Below are 23,258 nucleotides of genomic sequence, written 5' to 3' on the forward strand. Positions count from 1 at the left end.
AACCCACCTGCAATGCAGGAGACATAAAAGATACTGATTTGATCCCTGGGTTGGGAAGATCCCCACTCCAGTATACTTGCCTAGAGATTCCCATGGACTGAGGAGCCTGGAGGGCTATAGTCCATAGGGTCACAAAGAATTGGACATGACTGAAGCAGTTTAGCACTTAGCACAGGAAGAAAGAATCATAAAATGCTACAGGCTATTGGCAGTACCCCTTTAAGCTAAGAACTTAGACTCAAGTGGGGCCCACATTCCAGGCCTACGGCTCAGTGGCTATGTCGTTCTGGGCAACTTACTCTCTCTAAGGTCCACTTTGTTATCCCTGAGAAGAGCTGTTGTGAGGGTTGACAACACAATCACGAAAAAAAGTTCTTCCCTTGTGTGTGGGCTTCCCTTGTGGCTCAGCTGGTAAAGAATCTGCCTGCAATGTGGGAGACCTGGATTCAATCCCTGGGTTGGAAAGATCCCCTGGAGAAGGGAACAGCTGCTCACTCCAGTTTTCTGGCCTGGAGAATTCCATGGACTGTATAGTCTCTGTACTGTTCTCTATACTGTTCTCACTGTATAGTCCATGGGGTCACAAAGAGTCGACTGAGCACCTTTCACTTTTACTTCACAAAGTTCTTAGCCCCGCACCTAACACAGTGCAAGCCCAGTGAGTATTAGCTGGATTTGTTGTTAATCCCGGTGGTTCTCACACTCGAGCAAACCTCAGAGTCATCCAGAGGCTAAAAAGGGGCCCCTCCCCCATTTTTTCTGGCTCAGTTGGTCTGGGGTGAGGCTGGAGAATTTTCATTTCCAGCAAGTTCTCAGGTGCTACTGCTTGTCTGGGAACCATGCTTTGTGAACTGCTGGGTTCGTACTACTGAACTTTTCAGTGAGGCAGGGCGATTAACTGCCTTCCCATAGTTGCCATTGAATGAAATCATCTAGTCCCTTGCTGTTTAAATTGTGATCCCCAGGCCAGGAGCCTTGGCAGCACCTAGGATCTTGTGAGAGGTACAGAATCTTAGGCCTGCCTCCGGCCTTCTGAATCAGAATCTACGTTTTAGTTCCCAGCTGTTTTGTGTACACAGGGAAGTTTGCCAAGCACCGGCTACCATTGTCATGCCCTGTCCCGCTTTGCACATTAGAATCACCTGAAAGGCTTAAAGGACAAAGCCTAGGGCCCAGGTCAGACCAAGCAGATCAGTGTTGCTGGAGGTGGGGCCTGGGTTTCCATGGTGTTTTATCTCTTTGTGATTCTCATATGCAGCCAGGGTTGGAAACCATGGCTGTAGTACTGCCTGGACATCACAGGGGCAGAACCAAGACACAGTTTGTAGCCTCGTCTCATCCAGCCAGGACAGCTGCCTCCAAGTTCTCTCTGCTCAGTGTGTTTTTCATTTGTTTACTGTAAACCTGAAGGGTACAGCATGCTCAAAGCTGTTTCTCTCAAGTCTCTGAAGTTATTAAGTATTTTGCTTTCAGGAACTTGAGACTAAAAATACATATGGCAGCCTCCCATATCCAGCACAGTTGGGAGAGGGAGTTTTTAAATATCTGGACTTAATATTCTTGCTTCACCAATTTTCGAAGAATTAATATATAAAATATTTTAGTGCTAGACATACTCTGAACCAAAATTAATATTTGGGGACTATTTGGGGAAGGAGACCAGAACCATCTATTACCATGGGATCACCATTGCCAGTTGTAAGCACTCATTGGCTAAGACCAGAAATGGCCAAAAGCAGAATTTGCTAAGAGTCACATGAGTATAAAGTATAAGAACTAGAAAGGTTTCAAAAGACCACTGAGTTTCTACAGTAGAAAAAATTTAGGCACAGGAACTGAGTGAAGTTTGCTCAATGTCATATGACATGTTATGGGTCCAGAACAGGGGTCTTGAAGACCACCCCTCAAAATCCTACCGGGAAAGGTGCACATCAGCATGATATTCATGTCATAAAAGACAGTTGCTGTGCTGAGATACCCTGATTCTCACTCCATTCTCTAAAAAAATGAAGATGAAAATCAGCAACCGTTGTTGGTGCCAGTGGGTTTCCCAGGTGACTCGGTGGTAATAAATCTGCCTGCCACTGCAGTAGACACAGGAGATGCAGCTTCAATCCCTGAGTTGGAAGGATCCCATTGAGTAGGAAGTGGCAACCCACTCAAGTTTTCTTGCCTGGGAAATCCCATGGACAGTGGAGCCTGGAGGGCTATAGCCCATGGGGTCAGAAGGAGTCAGACATGACTGAGCATGCATGTTGGTGCAACTGTGCAGTATTATTATAAGATACTAATTATCTCCATTTTTTTAACTGAATTTACCTATGTAAAACCACAGAGAGTTTTTGTCATCAAAATCTTAAAGAAAAGGTAACCCGAGTAAGAAGCATTGAGAATTTTCATTCCATGTGGCACGAATGAATGAGCAAGAGACCTGTTAAGGACATTGTTAAAGATGATGTAAGGGCTTCATGGGTGCTGGCCCAGTGAAAGGAGTGTGGTCAGAATGCTGGTCTCGTTTTATGGCCCGGCTTCTCTGGTTTCCTGGGTAACCCTGTGCAGCGATTGTGTCATGCAGTTATCTGGTCTTGCAGGCGTCTAGGGTGTGGGTTCAGAATAAAGTGGATGAATCCAAACACGAAATCCACTCTCAAGTCGATGCCATCGCAGCTGGAACCGCGTCAGTTGTTAACCTCACAGCCGGTGAGTCACTGAGGGATTTGTGGTGTATTGTGGTTTTGTTCAAAAAAAAAAAAGAAGTTCTTATTCTTTGATTGAAGCAACAGATTTTTCCTATTCTGAGAGAAGAGCCTATTTTTAGGCCCTCACAATGCTTCAAGCATTTTCTCCACCTGACCCAGGAGAAATGCGGGGAACCTCTCTTGCCTTTGTGACTATATCATGCACCCTCAGTGAAAAGCACTTACTCAGTTCATTGTCCATCAAGCTGCTGGACATACTTCAGAGTTTATTGAGGCCAGTTCCTGCCTTCTGAGAGCTTACAGTCTCAAAATGGTTTTGTATGACTAGCCGTCACGGGTGCCTTCCTCCATCTTGTCTAACTGTGGTCTTCTCTGGATTGCATGGCTCTCAGCCTCGCATTGTCAAGTGAGAGCCAGGGACGATCTTGGCATCACCAAGCAGCCTTGCAGTGTTTCAGGGACAGAGTTGACCTCTCCAAGCTGCTGACCTTGGAGAAGCCTTCTGAAAAGGACCGTGAGATGCTAGTTTTAAAGGTGTTCACGCTCAGAATCTCGAAGTGTGAGACCTCGGGGTGAAAGGACCTCGTGAAGAGCAGCCTTGGAGATGGGGAGTCGAGACGTCTGACTCTTGCAGGATGTCGCCAGGGGGCGGGGTCTGCTGCCAGTGTCACCGCCTGTCTCGTGTTACCCTGGGCTCTCCGCAGCCCTCACCGCCCTTCCCTGATGGTGTCCATCCTTCTCTGTCCCAGGTGATCCCGCGGACACCGACTACACTGCCGTGGGATGCGCCATCACCACCATTTCTTCCAACCTGACGGAGATGTCCAAGGGCGTGAAGCTGCTAGCAGCCCTCATGGATGACGAGGTGGGCAGCGGGGAGGACTTGCTCAGAGCCGCGAGGACCCTCGCCGGGGCTGTGTCAGATTTGCTGAAAGCTGTGCAGCCAACTTCTGGAGAGGTGAGCTTTGGGGTGAGCAGTCACTCAAGGTTCTTTTTTTTAACTTTTTATTTTGTGTTGGGGTATAGACAATTAACAATGTTGTGGTAGTTTCCAGTGGACAGTGAGGGGACTCAGCCATGTATATACATGGATCCATTCTCCCCCAAAGTCACTCAAGCTCCGATGAGGTAGATGCAGCCTTTGAGACCCATGGGACTCTTGCTTCCCTAGCTGCTCCTTCCATCCCAGTGGCTCACGTTGCCACACTGCAAGGTTTGGGGTTGCTGAACTGTGTGCAGAAGCTATGGTGCAGCCTTTGATACTGGCTAAGCATTACTTGGAGTACATCAAGGCTGTATATTGTCACCCTGCTTATTTAACTTATATGCAGAGTACATCATGAGAAACGCTGGGCTGGAAGAAGCACAAGCTGGAATCAAGATTGCCGGGAGAAATATCAATAACCTCAGCTATGCAGATGGCACCACCCTTATGGCAGAAATTGAAGATGAAAGTAAAAGAGGAGAGTGAAAAAGCTCAACATTCAGAAAACTAAGATCATGGCATCTGGTCCCATCACTTCATGGGAAGTAGATGGGGAAATAGTGGAAACAGTGTCAGACTTTATTTTTGGGGGGCTCCAAAACCACTACAGATGGTTATTGCAGCCATGAAATTAAAAGACGCTTACTCCTTGGAGGGAAAAGTTATGACCAACCTAGATAGCATATTAAAAAGCAGAGATATTATTTTGCCAACAAAGGTCTGTCTAGTCAAGGCTATGGTTTTTCCAGTAGTCATGTATGGATGTGAGAGTTGGACTGTGAAGAATGCTGAGCACCCAAGAATTGATGCTTGTGAACTGTGGTGTTGGAGAAGACTCTTGCGAGTCCCTTGGACTACAAGGAGATCCAACCAGTCCATCCTAAAGGAGACCAGTCCTGGGTGTTCACTGGAAGGACTGAGGCTGAGGCGGAAACTCCAATACTTTGGCCACCTCATGCGAAGAGTTGACTAATTGGAAAAGACCCTGATGCTGGGAGGGATTGGGGGCAGGAGGAGAAGGGGATGACAGAGGATGAGATGGTTGATTGGGATCATCAACTCGATGCACATGAGTTTGGATGAACTCCGGGAGTTGGTGATGGACAGGGAGGCCTGGTGTGCTGTGGTTCATGTGGTCACAAAGAGTCGGACACAACTGAGTGACTAAACTGAACCGAAGCATTACTCTGCTGACAAAGGTCCATATAGTTAAGACTATGGTCTTCCTAGTAGTCACGTGCAGTTGTGAGAGCTGGACTGTAAAGAAGGCAGAGCACCAAAGAATCGATACCTTCCAACTGTGGTGCTGGAGAAGATTCCTGAAGGTCTCCTGGACAGCAAGGAGATCAAACCAGTCAATCTTAAGGGAGATCAACCCTGAATACTCGTTGGAAGGACTGATGCTGAAGCAAAAGCTCCAGTATTTTGGTCATCTCATGTGAACAGCCAACTCTTTGGAAAAGTCCCTGATGCTAGGAAAGATTGAGGACAGAAGGAGAAGAGGGTGTCAAAGGATGAGATGGCTGGATGGCATCACCAATGCAATGGATGTGAACTTGGGCAAACTCTGGAAGATGATGAGGGACAGGGAAGCTTGGCATGCTGCAGTCCATGGGGTCGCAAAGAGCTGGACATGACTGAGCGACTGAATAGCAACCACAAGCTCTTAGAAGGAAGCCTCCCTTCCCCCACCCAAGGCTACTTGATTAGATGTAACCTGAGAAACTAACACACACATTACAAATACACATGTAAAGGGAATACAAGTCTGTACCCTAATTTCATACCAGTTAAATGAGGCTTGTTGTTTGATCGTTTCAAATCTATTCAGACATTGCTGGTTTTGAGCCATCAGCCAGTTCCTTGCACAGATTCCACAAGCACATGTATGTCTCCTTCTGGCAGACAGTTTCCGAGTTTATTGGGCTGCAGGAGGAAGCCATCCTGTAGGATTCCTCTTCCTGCACTGCCCTGTCTGATGCTGCTGGGGAGGCAGTGTGTTCTCTTTCCCACTAACATGTGCTCTGTTTGTAGCCTCGACAGACAGTTTTGACCGCCGCTGGAAGCATAGGACAAGCCAGCGGGGATCTTCTGCGGCAGATCGGAGAGAATGAGACTGACGAGCGATTCCAGGTAAGATATTTGCAGTCCATAATCTTGGAACCTAAGTGATGGTCCTAGACCCAAGCAGGGAGAAGGTAATGAAAAACGGAGTCTTCCTTGAACTGACAAGAGAAAGGTGAAGGTGGATTATCTTAGAGTGTGATCTTTTATGTGTTAACGAAAAAAATTTTTTTCATTGAAAAACTCAATTCACTTACACCATACATCACCACATTGAAACATCTGCTTAGCTGTTCTCACTAGTCAGCATGCTGCACTTTCTTTAAACACAAACATGGAGGGAATAATGTCACAACCATCCTTACATCAACCACCCAACTCTACAGTTATCCACTCATGGCCAGTCTTGTTTTATCTATTTGGGGCAGTTTTGAATTGCATCATTCTTGAGTCCACATGTAATAGTGAAAACACATGCACTCCCATACACTCTGCTCCCACATAGCACAAGCATTCCTTTGTGTTGAGAGCTTTGAATATGTCTGTGTCATATTCAAAACCACAAGTGTGGCAGAGAAGTCCCTTTTGTCACCCACCCCCCCTTTTTTTTCAATACCAAAGACATATCCTCTGAGGACCAGCTGTAGCCACTGTCTGCAGCTGGCTGGATGCACTGCCAGCTCAGACAAGATCTCAACTTGTCTGCCTCCATTCCCAGCCCCCGCAAATGGGGTGGGGAGGCCTCCTGCTGGGGATCTTCAGGCCAGATGAACTCCTCTTCTCACATACTTATGGGCAGATGCCTTTCATTCCTCTTCCTCCTCCTCCTAAGTCTTAATTTTACAAGTAACATACAAATACATTCTCATTAAACTGCTGCAGTCCAGGTTTTCAGGAAGGTACCCTTTTCTAAATCCTATGGCAGGTTCAGTGTTTGGAATTTCTGTAGAATTCAGAATAAAATCATCCAGCTTTCTATTAGCATTCCAGTTGCCTCAAGGGGGGCAATTTTGCTTGCTATTTCATCTAGAACTACTGGATTTCATCACCTCGAGATGCGTTAGTTACTCTAAGATATGATCATGTATGTTGTGGATACATTAAACATGCCCTTTCTCCTCTACTTTCCACATTCCTGGGGTGCTGGGGACACAGGACTCGTTCAGATCCTGCATTAAGGCTTGAACATTCAGTGCATGAACATTCATGTGATCAGGGAGGCTGAGACACAGAATGGGTGGTAGGGGTATTCCTGGAAGCCATTTCTATGCTAGCGTGGCCAGTAATAACTGTAAACAGAACTAACTGTAGACCACATAAATACAACCTGCTAAAGCCAAGCTAATTATGTCCTCATCCTTCCTTCCCCTTGATTAGATCCCCAAACACATGTGTTGTCCTGTGGATTTTGTATTAGAGCAAGTAGTTCTTTGTAGGTAGGTACCTACTTAGAAATTGGTTAAATACGAGATTCATCCGTTGGTTTACTAGGCTTAATTATCCTGAAGCAGTCAACTTATTTTCTAATGTCTGGGAAAAGTTGAGAGGGAAGTCACAGCTCTTCCTTAAAGCATCTCATATATCCTTGTGGGTTTTTTGTTTTTGTTTTTTTTTAAATAGATTTTTCCCCTTTTATTCTTTGACAAACTGTTTCCATCACGTGTAAATATAAACTCTGCCTCCAATGTCTGCTTCTATTCAGATGGGCTAGGGAAGCAGGTTCAAGTTCAGAATAGTGTCTCATGGTGGTTTTCTTAACAGGAAAAACCTGGCTTGAATGTTTCCTGTTTCTGTAAGGTCTCTAGGTAAACACCAGTGCAGTAAGGTGATCCTACAGTCTCCTCCAGTTGTGGGTAACCCCTGGCTTACTGACATTGGATTTCTTACTCTCTTGGTTTTCCAGTTCTTGAGATCCTATCTTGGAGCTTTTTCTTGAGTTTTCAGTGTATTGCATGTTCCCAGAGTTAACAAAGGTTTATTCTACATGAGCTGCATAATAGTGGTCTTGTTGAAAAGTTTGACAAGGGCCTTGTCAGCAACTATAGCCACAGGATCATGTTCTTTTTCTAACTGTATTTTATGTGTGTGGGGGGTAGACAAAATTAGTAGGAGAATCAGGATTTTTAAATCAGTCTAACAAAACCATGACCAAATCTTGGTCTCTGGGTGAGAAGATGGATTCCTTTCAAGGGAAGGAATACTTTGACACATTTTGGAAGACTGCTTTTAAAAATCTTGATAATAATTTGTGACTTTCAAATTTTGCTTTCACTAAGCATTGAGATAGAGGGCCAAGAACCATAACTTTGCAGGTTGTGTTGGGATCAATTTCTAGAAGTTATGTGGCAGATGAGTGCCAGTCAGATCCCAAAGGCCTCTTCACCTCTTGGCACCACAGGCTATGACTTCTCCTTGGACATCGAGTAAATACCAGAGACCTAAGAAAGACTGGATCAAACTACCCTTTTCTGACTGCTTTGTTATTGTCCATTTTAAAATCTCCTTACTTGGTGGATGCATGGGTTTCTGATTTGCCTGGATAACATATATGGTCTTGGGCTTTCCAAGTGGCTCAGTGGTAAAGCACCCTCCTGCCATGCGGGATTCATGGGTTCAATCCCTGGGTCAGGAAGATCCCTTGGAGAAGGAAATGGCAATGCACTCCAGTATTCTTGCCTGGGAAATCCCCTGGACAGAGGAGCCTGGCAAGCTACAGTTCAGAGGGTCGCAAAGAGTGGCAGCAACAATAAACATATAGTCTTTGCTCTGTATAAAATTGTACAGGCAGAACACTCTTTCCAGTATATCTTCTCATAAAATATCTTGTTGTAAAGACTCTGTGGGTGCCTTTTGCATTCAGAATCAAAAGTGCTTTTCATTATCTGATGAATTAATAAAGACTTCTGACCACATTTCCTCTGGGAGAAAGCCTTGACATGTTGGTTCAAAATAAAATTGGCCTATATGTTTGGGAAGGCATTTCTAAACAAAATAAATGACCTTCAGTATTAAAAGCCAAGAAGTGCATTAAATGTAGCAGTGGTGATTCTTCAGGTCACAGAATGATGACAGACCTGATGGGGGAGTCAGGGGATTCTCCAGCCTGCAGGCAGAAAGCCTTTATGTTGACCTGCAACATAAACTGATCTTTAAAGGCTCAGAGTGCTTTGCATCATTGGTGAGGTCTTCTTGAGACTGGTTTATTTATATAGGCTCCCTTTCCACTTTTCATAATAATTTATCTCCATCTAGAAGGCTACAGAACACTGAGGATAACTTATGTTCAGAGAATTCATGAGCTATTGAGCTGGAGAATTCATGGAGGTCCTAGCCATGCATGTTCAACGTTGCCCTCTGGAGGCCAAGATGTGGCTGAATTTCTGATGACAGCTTGGATCCTTGTGCAAAGTAGAGATCCAAAAGATAAATTTTCAAGTCACAGTGGAGCATGATGACATGGAGGGCCATGAATTTCATCCTTCCTACCACTCATAGTGTATATTTTCAGCTGGATCTACCACATACTCAGGAGGTGTTGTCAAGATTCTAAGTGTTGTTTAAATGCACAAATGTGAATCAGTGGTTAAAACAAAAGCCCTTCCTTCAAATTAACCTATTTTATATTGAAACCTAGCTACTTATAGTATAGGAGACTGTAGTATTAGGATTAAGTCTCCTTCCTTAATTAGCTCTCAGACTAACTTGACATTTCAGTAAAATAAGTGGAAAAAGTGTTATTCTAAAGTACTGAAGGAAAAAGGTCGAATGGAATTTTCATAAAATATTTAAGTGCTTTATTTTCCGGCTCTGATGGATGACTGGGAAAATATAAATAACTATTTTCTGTTTCCCCTTCCTTAGGACGTTTTAATGAGTTTGGCTAAAGCTGTTGCCAATGCTGCTGCCATGTTGGTACTAAAGGCAAAGAATGTTGCCCAAGTGGCTGAGGACACGGTCCTGCAGAACAGGGTGATCGCTGCGGCCACCCAGTGCGCCCTCTCTACCTCCCAGCTAGTGGCGTGCGCCAAGGTAAGCTGGTGGGCACCCCAGCCCTTTCTTCAGAGTGTCGCGTGCTCTTATCCACCTCCAGTCTGTGAGAGGAAGCAGGGGCAGAGCTTGTTAAAATTGTCTGAGATTCAGAGCTTGCTTCAGGTGTCTTTTAGGTGAAATGGTAGTATTTTAGCATAAGCTGTCCAATTCCACTTTAATAATTTTTTCCTTGCTCAAGTCCTGAAGCAGTGGTACTTTTCCGTGTCTAATTGCCATTTCTGCATGTAAATTGCTGTGTCTCCCCTTCGGACTTCTCAGCATGTCTTATTTACCCCTGTGCACAAAGAGCTCTTGGATTATGCTGTTATAGCATTATCCATGGGTTCAGTAATAATCTGCAGAGGTAGTGGGAGCCCTTTCTGCACTGCACAGTATCAGAATGAGGGATAATGATGTAGTTCATGGTTGTCATTAGGATGTACACACTCTGTGTAACACAGTACCTCATGAAGCACCATCACCCCTGGTTTACTGAAGAGGAAACTGAGGCCCTTAGATGTTACTGAGCGATTACAACCACAGAAATCATAAGTGCCTGGACTAGGCTTGCAGCTCAGGCTGGTCTAACTTCAGATACCCTTTCCCCTCAACCACGTGTATCTTCGCTGAGATAATGCATCACAAGATTGTAGGTGTCAGTTTCTCCACCTGACGATACAACATACTCTACAGATCTGTAAGAGCTTCGCTCATGGCTCAGCAGTAAAGAATCCTCTTGCCAGTGCAGGAGACATGGATTCAATGCCTGGGTCAGGAAGATCCCCTGGAGAAGGGAAGGGCAACCCACTCCAGTTTTCTTGCCTGGGAAATGCCATGGATGGACAGAGGAGCCTGGTGGATCCCAGGCCATAGAATCACAGAGTCGGACACAACTGAGCAACCGAGCACACACACACGGATCTATAATCTGATTCCCCCTGGCATTTCCAGTCCTAGGAGAGGGTTTGCAGCATCAATCGGAGGCATCATTGATGGTCTCCCTCATCCTGCTTTCCTTGTTCACCAGCCTAGTTTCACAGGTGCTGACGCAACCCACTCTACTCTCTAAACCATGAAGCAGGCTTCCAGGAAATATATCTGGAAAAAAATCATAATTCTTTGACATAGTCTTTATCTCAGCTTGGAAGACTCAGTTCAGAGGTTTCCAAGAGGAGGAGGTGTGAATGGTAAATATCAGAAATTTCTCTCTATAGAAGTAGTCAGTAGTATCAACGGTAATAGAGCAGTAATGGAGGTGAAAGTTAGTGGGCATCCAAAAATCACAAAGTGAAATGGTCGAGTATGAAAAACCTCCAGTGACGGTTCAGTTTAATCGCTGGTCCTCTAAGTAAGGAACTGAGGCCCAGGGCAGGGAAGGATGTGGCAGAAATGCTAGTGGGCACTGGAGACTAGAGTTGTGATGCGGCACCCAAGACCCACTCCTGTCTCGCTTCAGGTCGTGAGCCCCACCATCAGCTCCCCCGTGTGCCAGGAGCAGCTGATTGAAGCAGGGAAGCTTGTGGATCGCTCAGTAGAAAACTGCGTCCGCGCCTGCCAGGCGGCCACCGACGACACTGAGCTGCTGAAGCAGGTCAGCGCGGCTGCCAGTGTGGTCAGCCAGGCCCTCCACGATCTCCTGCAGCACGTACGCCAGTTCGCCAGCCGAGGCGAGCCCATCGGTCGCTACGACCAGGCCACCGACACCATCATGTGTGTCACCGAGAGCATCTTCAGCTCCATGGGCGATGCTGGTGAGGGGCTGGGCTGGGGCTGTGGGTGGGCCAGGCGGTTTGGGGTTCCCTGATGGCACTGACTGTGAGCAAGTCAGATGATGGTTTCCTGGACGCCTGGTAAAAGGGCAAATGCTAATCACTCTCAGTCATAGCCTTCTTCTGAAGCTGGGAAAGATAGAAGGCTTCTAGTGTGCCCATCCAAGCAACACCAAGAGACTTAATGTCATCTAGAGTTTTATATGTATATATATAATTTAGGTACACAGTATATCCCTTTTGTTCCCAGAATGTCCATGTTGGCTATGGTAAAGTTGGTGTCGCCGCAGGAAGAGGCAAGAATGAGGCTTGGACGTTTATTATACTCAGAGGCCCCAGTCAGGGCGTCTCTGCCTGTCACACAGGGTCACAAGGGAAGCATCAGGTTCTGACCAGATGGCAAGAGACAGGATTGAGGAGAGAGCTCAGGACACTGCCTTTTTTGGGATTTCCATAGAAAAAGCAAGATGGAGCAAGATGAACAACTTAGGTTTGACTAGTCTAAATAATTTCAGCTGGCTCTTCCCTTATAGGTATGATCCCAAGTTGCCTGATCCATGGCTCTGGGGTGATGAAGGCAGAGAAATATTGCCTCCTGGCTGTAGGGGCCAGATAGAGGATAGCTCTGGATTGGTTAGTTTGCCACCATACTCTTGGCTAGACCTTTTACTGTCTCTGACTATTTGCTAGCTTTGTGAGGGGCAGTTTCTTTCCAACCAGAAAAGTTTTCCTAAGATGTCAAACATCACTATACATACATACATACATACATACACACACACACATATATATGTATATATATATATAACCTTTTCAGCCTATTAGTTAAAAATTAAGTCTCCCCAGACCCAGCCCTGGAGAAGGAAATGGCAGCCCACTCCAGTACTCTTGCCTGGAAAATCCCATGGACAGAGGAGTCTGGTAGGCTGCAGTCCATTGGGTCATGAAGAGTCAGACATGACTGAGCGACTTCACTTTCACTTTTCACTTTCATGCATTGGAGAAGGAAATGGCAACCCACTCCAGTGTTCTTGCCTGGAGAATCCCAGGGACAGGGGATCCTGGTGGGCTGCCGTCTATGGGGTCGCACAGAGTCGGACACGACTGAAGTGACTTAGCAACAGCAGCAGCAGCAGCAGACCCAGCCCATCACTATCCCATCTAAATCTCTGGAAATGACCACTTACCAATTTCTGTTTTACCTGTTCAGAAATGTTCAGTCTTCCTACCTAGATATAGGTGTATATGTGTATAACATCCTCTTTTTTTCCATATTAATGGAGTTCTATTACATATACTCTTTTGCAACATTTTTCACTGAATATATTAGAATGTTTCTGCCTGTTGACCTATACACTATTCTTTCTAATGGGAGCATAGTATTCTATTCAAGAATACATCATAATTTACTTAACCAGTTGTTTTCTAATGGTAATTTCCAAATTTTTGTTTGTTTTACAAAGTTAATGTAGTAATGATTCTTGTAAAAATATCTCTGTTTACTTTGGGGAGTATAGATAGGACAGGTTCCCATCATTTGAATTTCTGGGTCAATAAGTAGGTACATTTTTAATTTTAAACATGTCTGAAATTTCTCTCCAGAAAGGTTCTACAGTTTGCAACCCCACTAGTAGTTTGAAAGATGTCTATTTTCCTACTTATTCATCAGCACAGAGCAGTCAAGTTTTTTGTTTTTTTTTTTTGTTTTTTTTTTAAGAAAACTACCTTGTGCTTTTCTCCATCTTTCTTAACTAATTTAAGAAGTGGTTCTTTTGGTTCTTTCATTTAAATAAACTTCATATTGTGGAATATTTTTTATATCTATAGAAAAGTTGCTGGAGTAATAGACTTTTCCTTTACTGTTCCCTGTTTCCTCTGTTTTTAACATCTCCCCCAGCCTACAGGACATTGGTCAGGACTGGGAGATGAGCATTGGTACATTACAGTTCTTTAAACTACAGACATTATTCAGATTTCATCAGTTTTTCACTAATGTCCCTTCCTTGTCCCAGGAGCTAATCCAGGGTACCTTGAATCAAGCACATTTTGATTTTCATAAAGTTTCCCATTCCCCCTTCATGCTGATAGTGCCTCAAGATTCTCCACAAATGACCCAAAGGAGGATATTGCTCATATTTGAATCGTTTTATTTTTTAATGTTTATGATGGTAGCCCTCCCACTTCCAAAAGGAAGTTGAAACAGATTTCAATAAAATCACAGTTCCTAAGAACAAGATCAAAGCCAATGCTGGGAAGGAAAGGGTGAGCAAAGAAATAATTGATAGGGAGACTGGGCCAAAGCAGATCTCAGCATCTGAGCATGAAACTGGGGTCTGTGCTTTCTATGAGTTAGAGCCAAGTGACACAAATAGAGTGGGTTATGTGATACCACTCATCTGATGTTAGGCAGGCTCAAAAGTAAAAAATAATTTTTTTCTGTGCACATTACTCAAAGAGCTTATCATAGGGGCTTTGGTGTAAGAGACTCTTGACGTGAGGAAAATAGTATTTTTTATATAAGTATTTACTAAGCATAAATGCACATAGTAAATCCACATAATCTTGTTCCCTGCCTTCTCTTTATAAAAAGTTCCTCTTAGGTTACTTATGTCATCTTTATCCCGCACAGTTAGAGACTGAACTTGGATGCCTTTGGGGTAGACAGGCCTGGCAGCCACAGGGAATGTTTTCGGTTCTTGGTCTGACTTGGCTTCATTGCTTAGGAATGGAGCATGGAGGCTCATTTCTCTTTGTCCTTTTTGCCAGAGGAACAGAGATGAGACTGTACTGGCCCCTGAGGTTCCCCTGAGCTTTTAAGAGGCAGACACACAGACTGCATCCTCTGTCCCACCCTCTAGGTGAAATGGTACGCCAGGCCCGGGTCCTGGCCCAGGCCACCTCAGACCTCGTCAACGCCATGAGGTCAGACGCGGAAGCGGAAATCGACATGGAGAATTCCAAGAAGCTCCTGGCAGCAGCTAAACTCTTGGCTGACTCCACAGCTCGCATGGTGGAGGCTGCAAAGGTAGTACATTGGATTTATTCACTTGAAAAGTGAACGTTATTGAAAGGGAGAATCTGAAAGTTACCTTCAAGATAGAGAGTGGTTAACAGAGCGCGTGTTTTTATTGGTTTAAAATCTACATGGCTTTGTAATGTTTAACCTTCTTCAAGTGGGACATAGGGAAGTCACAGAACACGTGAATGAAACTCTTTAGGGCAATGGCGCTGACTCAGCCATAGATAGCAGAGTCCCTGCTTAGCAAGTATTCTTTCTATTGAGTCATTTCCATCGACTTACTTGAAAATGGTGACTAATTTAAAGTTGAGATTTTCAACAGTAAATTCACTTTGACCTGTTTTCTTCCTGTAGCCTTAATGTCACTTTACCCTCCATTTGACTTCTCAGCTAAACTTCTTTCAAGATTTTGCATAAGTGACCAACTTGTGGTTACCAAAGGGGATGTGGGGGAGAGATAAATTAGGAATTTGGGATTAATATATACATACTATTATATATAAGATAGAACTAACTGTATAGCACAAGGAACTCGTACTCAATATTTTATAAGAACCTATATGGGAAAAGAATCTGAAAAAAAATATAAATATATATATATATATATATAAAGGCAAAATTCAGCAAATTACCTTATATATAATTTCATATGTAATTACCTTATATAATTTTATACTTTATAAAATTCATGTATATATATGAATAAGAAAATAGAAACCACCTTCAACTTCATATCCCCAAGGTAACATGTTGAATGTATTTCTATGCATTTTCAGGTTCATTATACATCCCCCACAGCTTAGCCTGTCTCCTTGGCTTCTAATAGAACAGTAGGGTATCTCAACCAAGTATGTGAATTTCATTCACTTTCGATGTCTGTGACATGCAGTGATATCCAGTAGACCTTCCTCCTTGTCTAACTCATCATTATATTACCTGAGGGGCTGAGAGTCCTTGGAGATATATCCTGTGTAGGACTGAAGAGAATCCCAAGGAGGGGCAGAGTCTGAACTTCCTTCCTCTGCTCTGATCCTTCTTTCTGCCAAGAAGCTCTGCTTCTAACCACGCCTTTTACCAAAAATACACATTAGACCTTTGGATTATAGTAAGTTGTTTTTGTTTTTGTTTTTTAAGGTGTTACTAGTTTTGTTTCCTTTTTTCTCCCTTCTTTCTAAGTTTAAACAAAGCCATTTCAAGCAAACCCTCATGTTCACAAAAATTACTTGCTAGGCTGGAAAGAACTTTAATGAAAAGTCTGCATGTGTGCTGAGTTGCTTCAGTCATGTTCAATTCTTTGCATCCCTAGGGATTGTAGCCTGCCAGGCTCCTCTGTCCATGGAATTCTCCAGACAAGAATACTGGAGTGGGTTGCCATGCTCTCTTCCAGAGTGAGAAGTCTAGTCAGTCCTTTATTTTACAGATGAGAAAACTAGAACTAAGAGAAAAGTTAAGCCTATTATCACGTAACCAGGACTAAGCTGACCAGTGTGCACATTTTTTTCTAGACGTGTAGTGGTCCCCAGACCCATTCACTGCATATACCAACTTACCAAAGTATTTGTTATTTTGGATTATTTATATTAAATGGGACAAGTTGAGTGTTTTTCTAAGTTATTTTAATCTTTTAGCTAAAAGTCATCATGGCAATATTTTAATTGCTGAATTTTGTTGAAAGATAAAGAATATATGGTAGTTAGACTTACAAAGAATATATTTAATGTGAAGAAAAAATATAGATAATCAGTAACTAAGATTGCAGGCCAAAATTAGTACCCCGTATCTAATATATGTTCATCATAAAAGACATTGCTAAGGAAGGATCCAGACACGCACGTCAGTATAAAGTACAGAAATGGTGCTTTCCTGCTGCTTGAACACACAGTTTAGGCTGGTGTGCTACAGGAGGCATTGATAAAAAATACCCAGTGACCAGAAAAAATGACTCTCTTGAAAGCGGAAGGATGCAAAGGAGCCCTAACAATCCTTTCACATGCGAAGTGCAAAGATATGATTTTTTAGTTGCTAGAAACACAAAATCAAGACTAGTAAAAGTGGTTTTAAGTTTGAAAGAATGGGAGATTCCATCCAAGAAGATTGCCAATACAACTCTGCCATGAGTGTTAGATCTGTTCCACTCAATGTGAATTCCTATGACTTCTTATACATACCATAGTTCAGAGAAGTCAATTTTTGCAAATTGGTAAACTTGGCTAGGTGGCCATATGGGAAATGGAGACGTTCAAAAAATTGATTTTCAGTAATTGGTGTGTTTCTTTCTGCCTTGCAAGCAATTATTATAGCCTGAAAATGTTCATGGAAAGAAACTCGTTCATCTTTGTACATCCAGTGCTGGTCACAAAACATCCAGGCCCTGTGCAAAGAATCTTGATTGATGCTTTTATTGCCGGTGGAGGTAGAAGACTGGATAAGCTTTACGTTTTTGTTGATTTGGGGCTTCTCTGGTGGCTCAGATGGTAAAGAATCTGCCTGCAATGCAGGAGACAAGGGTTCAGTCCCTGGGCCAGGAAGATCCCCTGGAGAAGAGAATGGCTACCCACTCCACTATTCTTGCTTGGAGAATTCCATTGACAGAGAAGCCTAGCAGGCTACAGTCCATGGGGTCACAAAGAGTTGGACATGACTGAGTGACTAAGACTTATACACTCACTCATCATGCAGTAAAATTATCTTCTCCCTACATTATCTTTAGCCTTTCTCTTCTTCAAAACCCTACTTATCTAAGTAAAATCCACTTGGACTTCTACAGCAACGTGATAAAAGAGCCATGGGCTTACACAAGGGAAGCATGGCCATCAGCAGTGCATGGAACCCTCCCCTTTCCATGCCAGGATAGCAGCATCAGTTTCTCTTGTTACTTTAGTACAATTGGGTACCAATTCTACTTGAATACATTTGCCAACTGAGGTTCTCTAGAAATGTAATTTCTAGATATGGTCTTTCGTGAACAATATTGCCCCATAGAACTTTGAATGGCATTCCTCTCCCTCCTCCCCGCAACCTGGGCCCCTGTGTGATACTGTAATCTTAGCCCATTCTCATTCGCCCGTGCAGCAGGACAGGAGAATCTTTCAGCAGGGATATGTGTCTGTCACTCTAATTAAAATATAGTTCTTGCCGAGAGATGTGAGCAGGAGGGACTTAACATCTTTTAAACCGTGGGTTTCTGACCACAAGGTAATTGATATGGATGACGAAGGCTATGACCTTAAGCATTACCATTGGATTTCTCCTGTTTAGCTGTGCATTGTTGAAACATCCCATCCCCTGGTAGGTATTTTTTTATTGAGAGGAAACATCTTTGTCATAAAGATGCTGCTCGGAACATTCCGAGATATCTTGTACTCCTAGGAAAAATAAAATTGAAGGCATAAATTCAGTGTCTTTGGCACATTGCCCCCTGGACCTCCTGGAATCTTTGCTTTCACCTTGGCAGGGGGCTGCAGCCAACCCTGAGAACGAGGACCAGCAGCAAAGGCTGAGAGAAGCTGCCGAAGGTCTCCGGGTGGCAACCAATGCTGCGGCCCAGAATGCTATTAAGAAAAAGATCGTCAACCGACTGGAGGTCAGTAAGGAGTAAAGAGCCTGGTTTGCTAGATTTTAGATTTGCAGAGAGTCCATTGAAAGAACAATCGAATTCATAAGGCAATGCCCATCCAAAGGAAGCTAAATCAATATGGATGATGCAGTTTAATGTATTAGATGCCATGAGCAACTTGAACAGCTGGTTTAGGGCCACTGTACTTTTAGGTCCAGTGGTTTAGATCCATTGACACAGTTTGAAAAACTGCTTCAGGTCATGTTTGCACAAAGCCAAGATCTTTTCAAAGTTTAACAGTCTTGTATAAAATTCAGATTTTCATTCAGGAGGAACCAGGATTTGGGGGTTTTTTTGTTTTCCCCTGGCATTAAGGGATGTACATGTTCAGGAAAAAAATGTAAAAATGTAGCTAAAATGTAAATATTCTGTTGGAGGTAATGTTCTTTCAGGACTTCCAATAGAAAGTAATCACTTTTGAAGACTGGAGATGGGAATAAAGAGGTATGAAAGGAACTAATAAAGACTGTCATTTTTCAGAATGCTTATTTATTCTTGGTAAAAAAGTTATAGGTACAAATTCTATTTGTACCTATGAGAAAACGAATCTCATAAATGTACACAGGAGACTCGTAGAATACAATCAGGGGGGATTTGAGGCCAGAACTTGCCTGTCTGGTGAGGAATCCCAACATGTATAGTTTTCTGGGTTCTGGAAAACAACCGGCCTCCATGTCCGTGGAAGGAGACTGGAGAGTCAGCATGATTAAGTATGCCAGGCCCAGAAAGGCCTGGGCCTTTCTGAACCCAGGCAAGTCAGGAGCACCAGTGTTTGTGCCTGGCTCTTGACCCAGAAAGCAGCCCATGCTTCATGGGAGAGAGAGGCCTTTTTTCCTAAAACATTTAGGCTTGGTGCTGCTTATCAGTTCCATATGGTCTTGGGACTTGTCCCTTGTCTTTTGTGGAAAGACAAATGAACACCGGAACTTGGACACTCAAGCCAGCCTCTCTTTTTCATTTGTCCCAGGCAACATAAACCAAAGGAAGACATCAGGACTCAGCTAGGTTAGGATGTCAGTGGTGCTGAAAGGGTGGAGTCTGCGCCTGGCGCTCCCTTTCTTATAGCTGTCCGGTGCCCCCCTTTAGTGGAGAGAATGTATGTCAGTGTGTATGTGTGTGTGTGTTTGCACACAAGAATCCTGGCTCACCTCCTCTCTCTGTCCCGCCCCCACCCCCACCCCCACCCCAGGTTGCAGCCAAGCAGGCTGCGGCTGCAGCCACACAGACCATCGCCGCCTCCCAGAACGCAGCCATGTCCAACAAGAACCCTGCGGCCCAGCAGCAGCTGGTGCAGAGCTGCAAGGTGAGGCTCTGGCCACCGGAGAGCCAGGTCTGCTGAAGGACACCCTGATAGCATTAGAGCACGTGGTGCCAGCTAATTCAGTTAAGACCAATCATCCAGGCTCCTAATCCAGTTTGTTCTGGCTCCCGTGTTTCAGGTGTACACACACATACACACATCTGGCTTTTGTCTATTAAGTGGATGGCCTGTACTTGGAAGGAAAGCACAATGTTTTTACCAGCGTTGTCTTTCCTTTGTCTGGATTCTTTTCCTCCTTTTTGTGAGCACAAATCAAGGACAATCGATGATGAGGCCATTTTCGGGCTCTGAAGCAGTAATGAAGCATCGAATTTCCCAAGTGCCTCCCTCCCTTTGAACAGTGGCATGTACCTTCAGTCTTGGATTTATTCATCCTGCCTGGTCTCAGTGCTGCTGTGCTCTGGGGCTTACTCTGGTTACCTGATTGATCTTCTGAGACCAGGCCCTGATTCCACGCTGAAGCCACAGTGCCGCTGAGGGTGCAGCACGCCTCTGCCGCCTTCTCTGAAGGCCCACAGTTGACTCCCGGGAGAGCCCTGAGCAGTGCCAGATGCACACTCTCATTGCATAGCTATCACCCACATCTTGGCACCGTTTCTCACTGAAGTCTCCCACAAGCGTTTATAGTCCGCCGTGGGACCTGGGTGTAGGGACATGTTAGATTTATGACCCCTCTCTCTCCTTTCTCAACTCCCCTCTGAAATGCTGCATGCATGAGGGGTGTTGTTGCCTCTACTTTAGAAATGGCTTTACTTCTGCAGGGAGACCACCCGGGACCCTTTAAGTCCTGAATCCCGGGTCTCTGAGCCCAGCCCCTCATTAGGGAGCAAGTTTTCTCTGGTAGAAAAGCCTCAGCAATACAGGAGGACCCTGATCTTGGAACTGTGCATGTCAAGGGGGTTTTTCTGAGAGCCAGGTGCCTGCTATGGAGAGAGATGGTTTCCTATCGGGGCCTGGCATCAGCCGCCAGTAGGGAGAGCAAAATGGCATTTCCCTTCTCAGAGAGCACATGCCTCTTGCGTCCAGGTAAATTGTATGAAACCCCTCACCTCTGCATTTTATGAGGAAACTGAACATACTCATCCTGTGGGTATCCCTGTCAGGGGATGAGAGCATTGCTGTTTATCAGGATGCTGTGCAGAAAGGAAAGTGGACCAGATTGCTGGAGAGGATCCACAGACAGTCTCCTTGAATTTTTTTTTTTTTTTTAAGATTTTTGCCTAAATGGACTCCTGAAAAGAACATGTCACCAGGGTGGGCTGCTCTTGGGCCCTTCCTTAGAGTGCTGGCCACTGTGCCATGATCTCTGAGGGCCTGGTTAGTCAGATGGCATGGGCGCAGAGGGACATGTGGGAGAACTCTGAGTGAAAGGCCGTCATCTCCTTGGCACGGTGGAGATAGTCTCTTTCAAGTGCTCTCACCACAGGATGCTGTACTCCCTTCCCTACGCTGGGCAGTGGGTTTCCCCATTTGAGAAATGAGAACAGAGGAAGGGGAACCATGGTGACATGAAAGTTGATGGACAAAACGTATAACCACAAAGTCAGAAATCGACATGCTGAAGTATACTGTTAGTTGAGTATTTCTCTCACTTTCTTCTGATCATGGGACTGAATAAATCTCTACTTTAACCTATAAATTGGAGAGATTCTTTAATTCTAGGGTTTTCAATCCTCATGAGTCGGGATGGTGTGAGTTGCTACTGGTGAAATTGTTTTCAGGCCAAGTTATAGAGGATCGTCTTGTGCTGGGTGTGTTGGGACCTGGAGGACCACAGGGTAGGGTGTGTGCAGGAGGAGCCTTCCCACAGGTGCCATGTTGGGACTCAGTGTTGGCAGGGACCCTGCTGGCTACAGCTGCTGAGCGAATGCAGGGTCTGGACCAGGCATCCCCCCAGGAGGGAAGGCACACCTACAGAACATTATCACTTGGGGCATTTGCCCCCGCATGCTGTGTTGGTAACTCACCATCCTGGATGTGCTCAGTTTTCATCTTCCTTGCTTCCTGCAGGCGGTGGCTGATCACATTCCTCAGCTGGTCCAGGGGGTCAGAGGGAGCCAAGCTCAAGCAGAAGACCTGAGCGCCCAGCTGGCTCTCATCATCTCCAGCCAGAACTTCCTCCAGGTACTGCAGCAGCGTTCGCCCTGCTCTTCCCCAGAACCAGAACCCACCCCACCCCACACTGGGCAGGGGGTTCCCTTTATCCTTACGAGAGTACTTCACAGATTCTAGAGCAAGAGCAAAGTTTTCATAGTAGCAGACCTGGAGAGGGAGATGGAGCTTGGCAAAGCAAGATGCCGACGTATAGGGAAATTGCCATTTTTCTATCTATATTTCTCTTCTCTGAGGGAAGACATGTAACCAGTTCCACTTTTTGAGAACAGCCTAGTACTCGGTATTGCTTTAGGTTTGCTAGTTTCTGGAATATGTCATGCCATTATTCATTGAGTTTTCCTGGTGGCTCAGATGGTAAAGAATCTGCCTGCAATGCAGGAGACCCCGGTTTGATTGGTTCGATCTCTGGGTAAGAAAGGTCCCCTGGAGAAAGGAATGACTACCCGCTCTAGTATTCTTGCCTGGAGAATTCCATGGCCCGAGGGGTCTGGTGGGCTACAGTCCATGGAGTCACAGAGTCGGACACGACTGAATGACTAACACTATGACAAGTTTCCGGAATATCTCATGGCGCTATTCATAGCCAGGGAAACAAGAAGCAGTGAGTACATCTTCTCCAAAGGTGTCATGCTTTCCTGTGACAGTTGTAGAATTAGTAAGTATTGTTGGTCTTTGTTAAGTGAGGCTAGGTTCACCTTTTTTTGAATTCAAAAAAATATGACTATTAAGTTGTGGGAACACTCCCTTTGTACTTCTTGTTTTCACATCTCTCAGCACTTTGCCAACTTGGACCCCGTAAACAGTCAATTTGGTTTGGTATGTTTCTTCCTCATCCCTGTCTATTCGAATCTCTGCTTACAGGACCCACTGATACATCTATTTGGTTAAAGTGCCTTAGCTCTGACATGCAGGTATAGAACATGAAAAGCTTGTGCTTCCTCACATTTTAACTTCATACATAAACACATGTATGTATGTATGCATTCTCTTGGGATTCACTGTGTATTAACTGAGTTTTTCAAGTTAACATTTATATTAAGAACATTGATGATTTTGATTCATAGTCTCTCATCTCCTATACTCAGCGGTTAGCTTTTCTCCTGTCATTGGGCATACAGGTTGTTTACAATTAGTTGCCATCATAAACAACCTGTGATACGATAAAAATAAAAGAGACTTAATGTGTGCTCAAATCTTTGTGCCCCTCCTAAATTGTTTCCTCAGAGTAAGTTACTAGAACTCAGATTGCAAGCAGCTTATTTTTATCTTGGGACATCAAGAATTATGGCTTAGACCAGTTGTTTGTCTTCTGCTGTAGGTGGTTATCGGGCCTGGACTCAGCCGTGTTTGTCCCACGGTCAGCAGGATTGTAGGGTCTTAGAATAGTACAGTGTGGATGTGTTCCAGGGCCTACTCTGCCAGTCCCTACACTTGTTTTCCTGTTTCTTTTGTTCTTCTAATCTTGCTGTGCATCAGACTTTTACAAGAATAAGTTCAGAGTCAGAAATAAATAGAAATGGAATCAACAGACCAAACGTTCCAAACTTTTTTTCAAGTTTACATTTTAAACTTTCTTCTTATGTGTGATAGAAGAACCTTTCCAGAAGGATGAATGAATCTAAGTATACAGCTAGCAGTGTA

At 44.4% G+C, this 23,258-nt stretch overlaps 1 protein-coding gene across 7 annotated transcripts in view; it reads left to right on the top strand.

The window, feature by feature from the left end:
• The window catches only part of TLN2 (talin 2), a 502,016-nt gene that overhangs the window by 340,412 nt on the left and 138,346 nt on the right, over positions 1-23,258 (top strand). For all 7 annotated transcript variants that reach the window (XM_044925074.2, XM_044925075.2, XM_044925072.2 and 4 more), the window contains 9 exons: positions 2,592-2,700; positions 3,449-3,657; positions 5,719-5,817; positions 9,610-9,777; positions 11,234-11,528; positions 14,405-14,571; positions 18,020-18,148; positions 19,371-19,484; positions 21,513-21,626. In XM_044925074.2, coding sequence (XP_044781009.2) covers positions 2,592-2,700; positions 3,449-3,657; positions 5,719-5,817; positions 9,610-9,777; positions 11,234-11,528; positions 14,405-14,571; positions 18,020-18,148; positions 19,371-19,484; positions 21,513-21,626 — 1,404 coding nt within the window. The remainder of the gene's footprint in view (positions 1-2,591; positions 2,701-3,448; positions 3,658-5,718; positions 5,818-9,609; positions 9,778-11,233; positions 11,529-14,404; positions 14,572-18,019; positions 18,149-19,370; positions 19,485-21,512; positions 21,627-23,258) is intronic.

The sequence above is a fragment of the Bubalus bubalis genome, chromosome 11, assembly GCF_019923935.1.
Source record: "Bubalus bubalis isolate 160015118507 breed Murrah chromosome 11, NDDB_SH_1, whole genome shotgun sequence".
NCBI classification, from domain to species: Eukaryota; Metazoa; Chordata; class Mammalia; order Artiodactyla; family Bovidae; genus Bubalus; species Bubalus bubalis.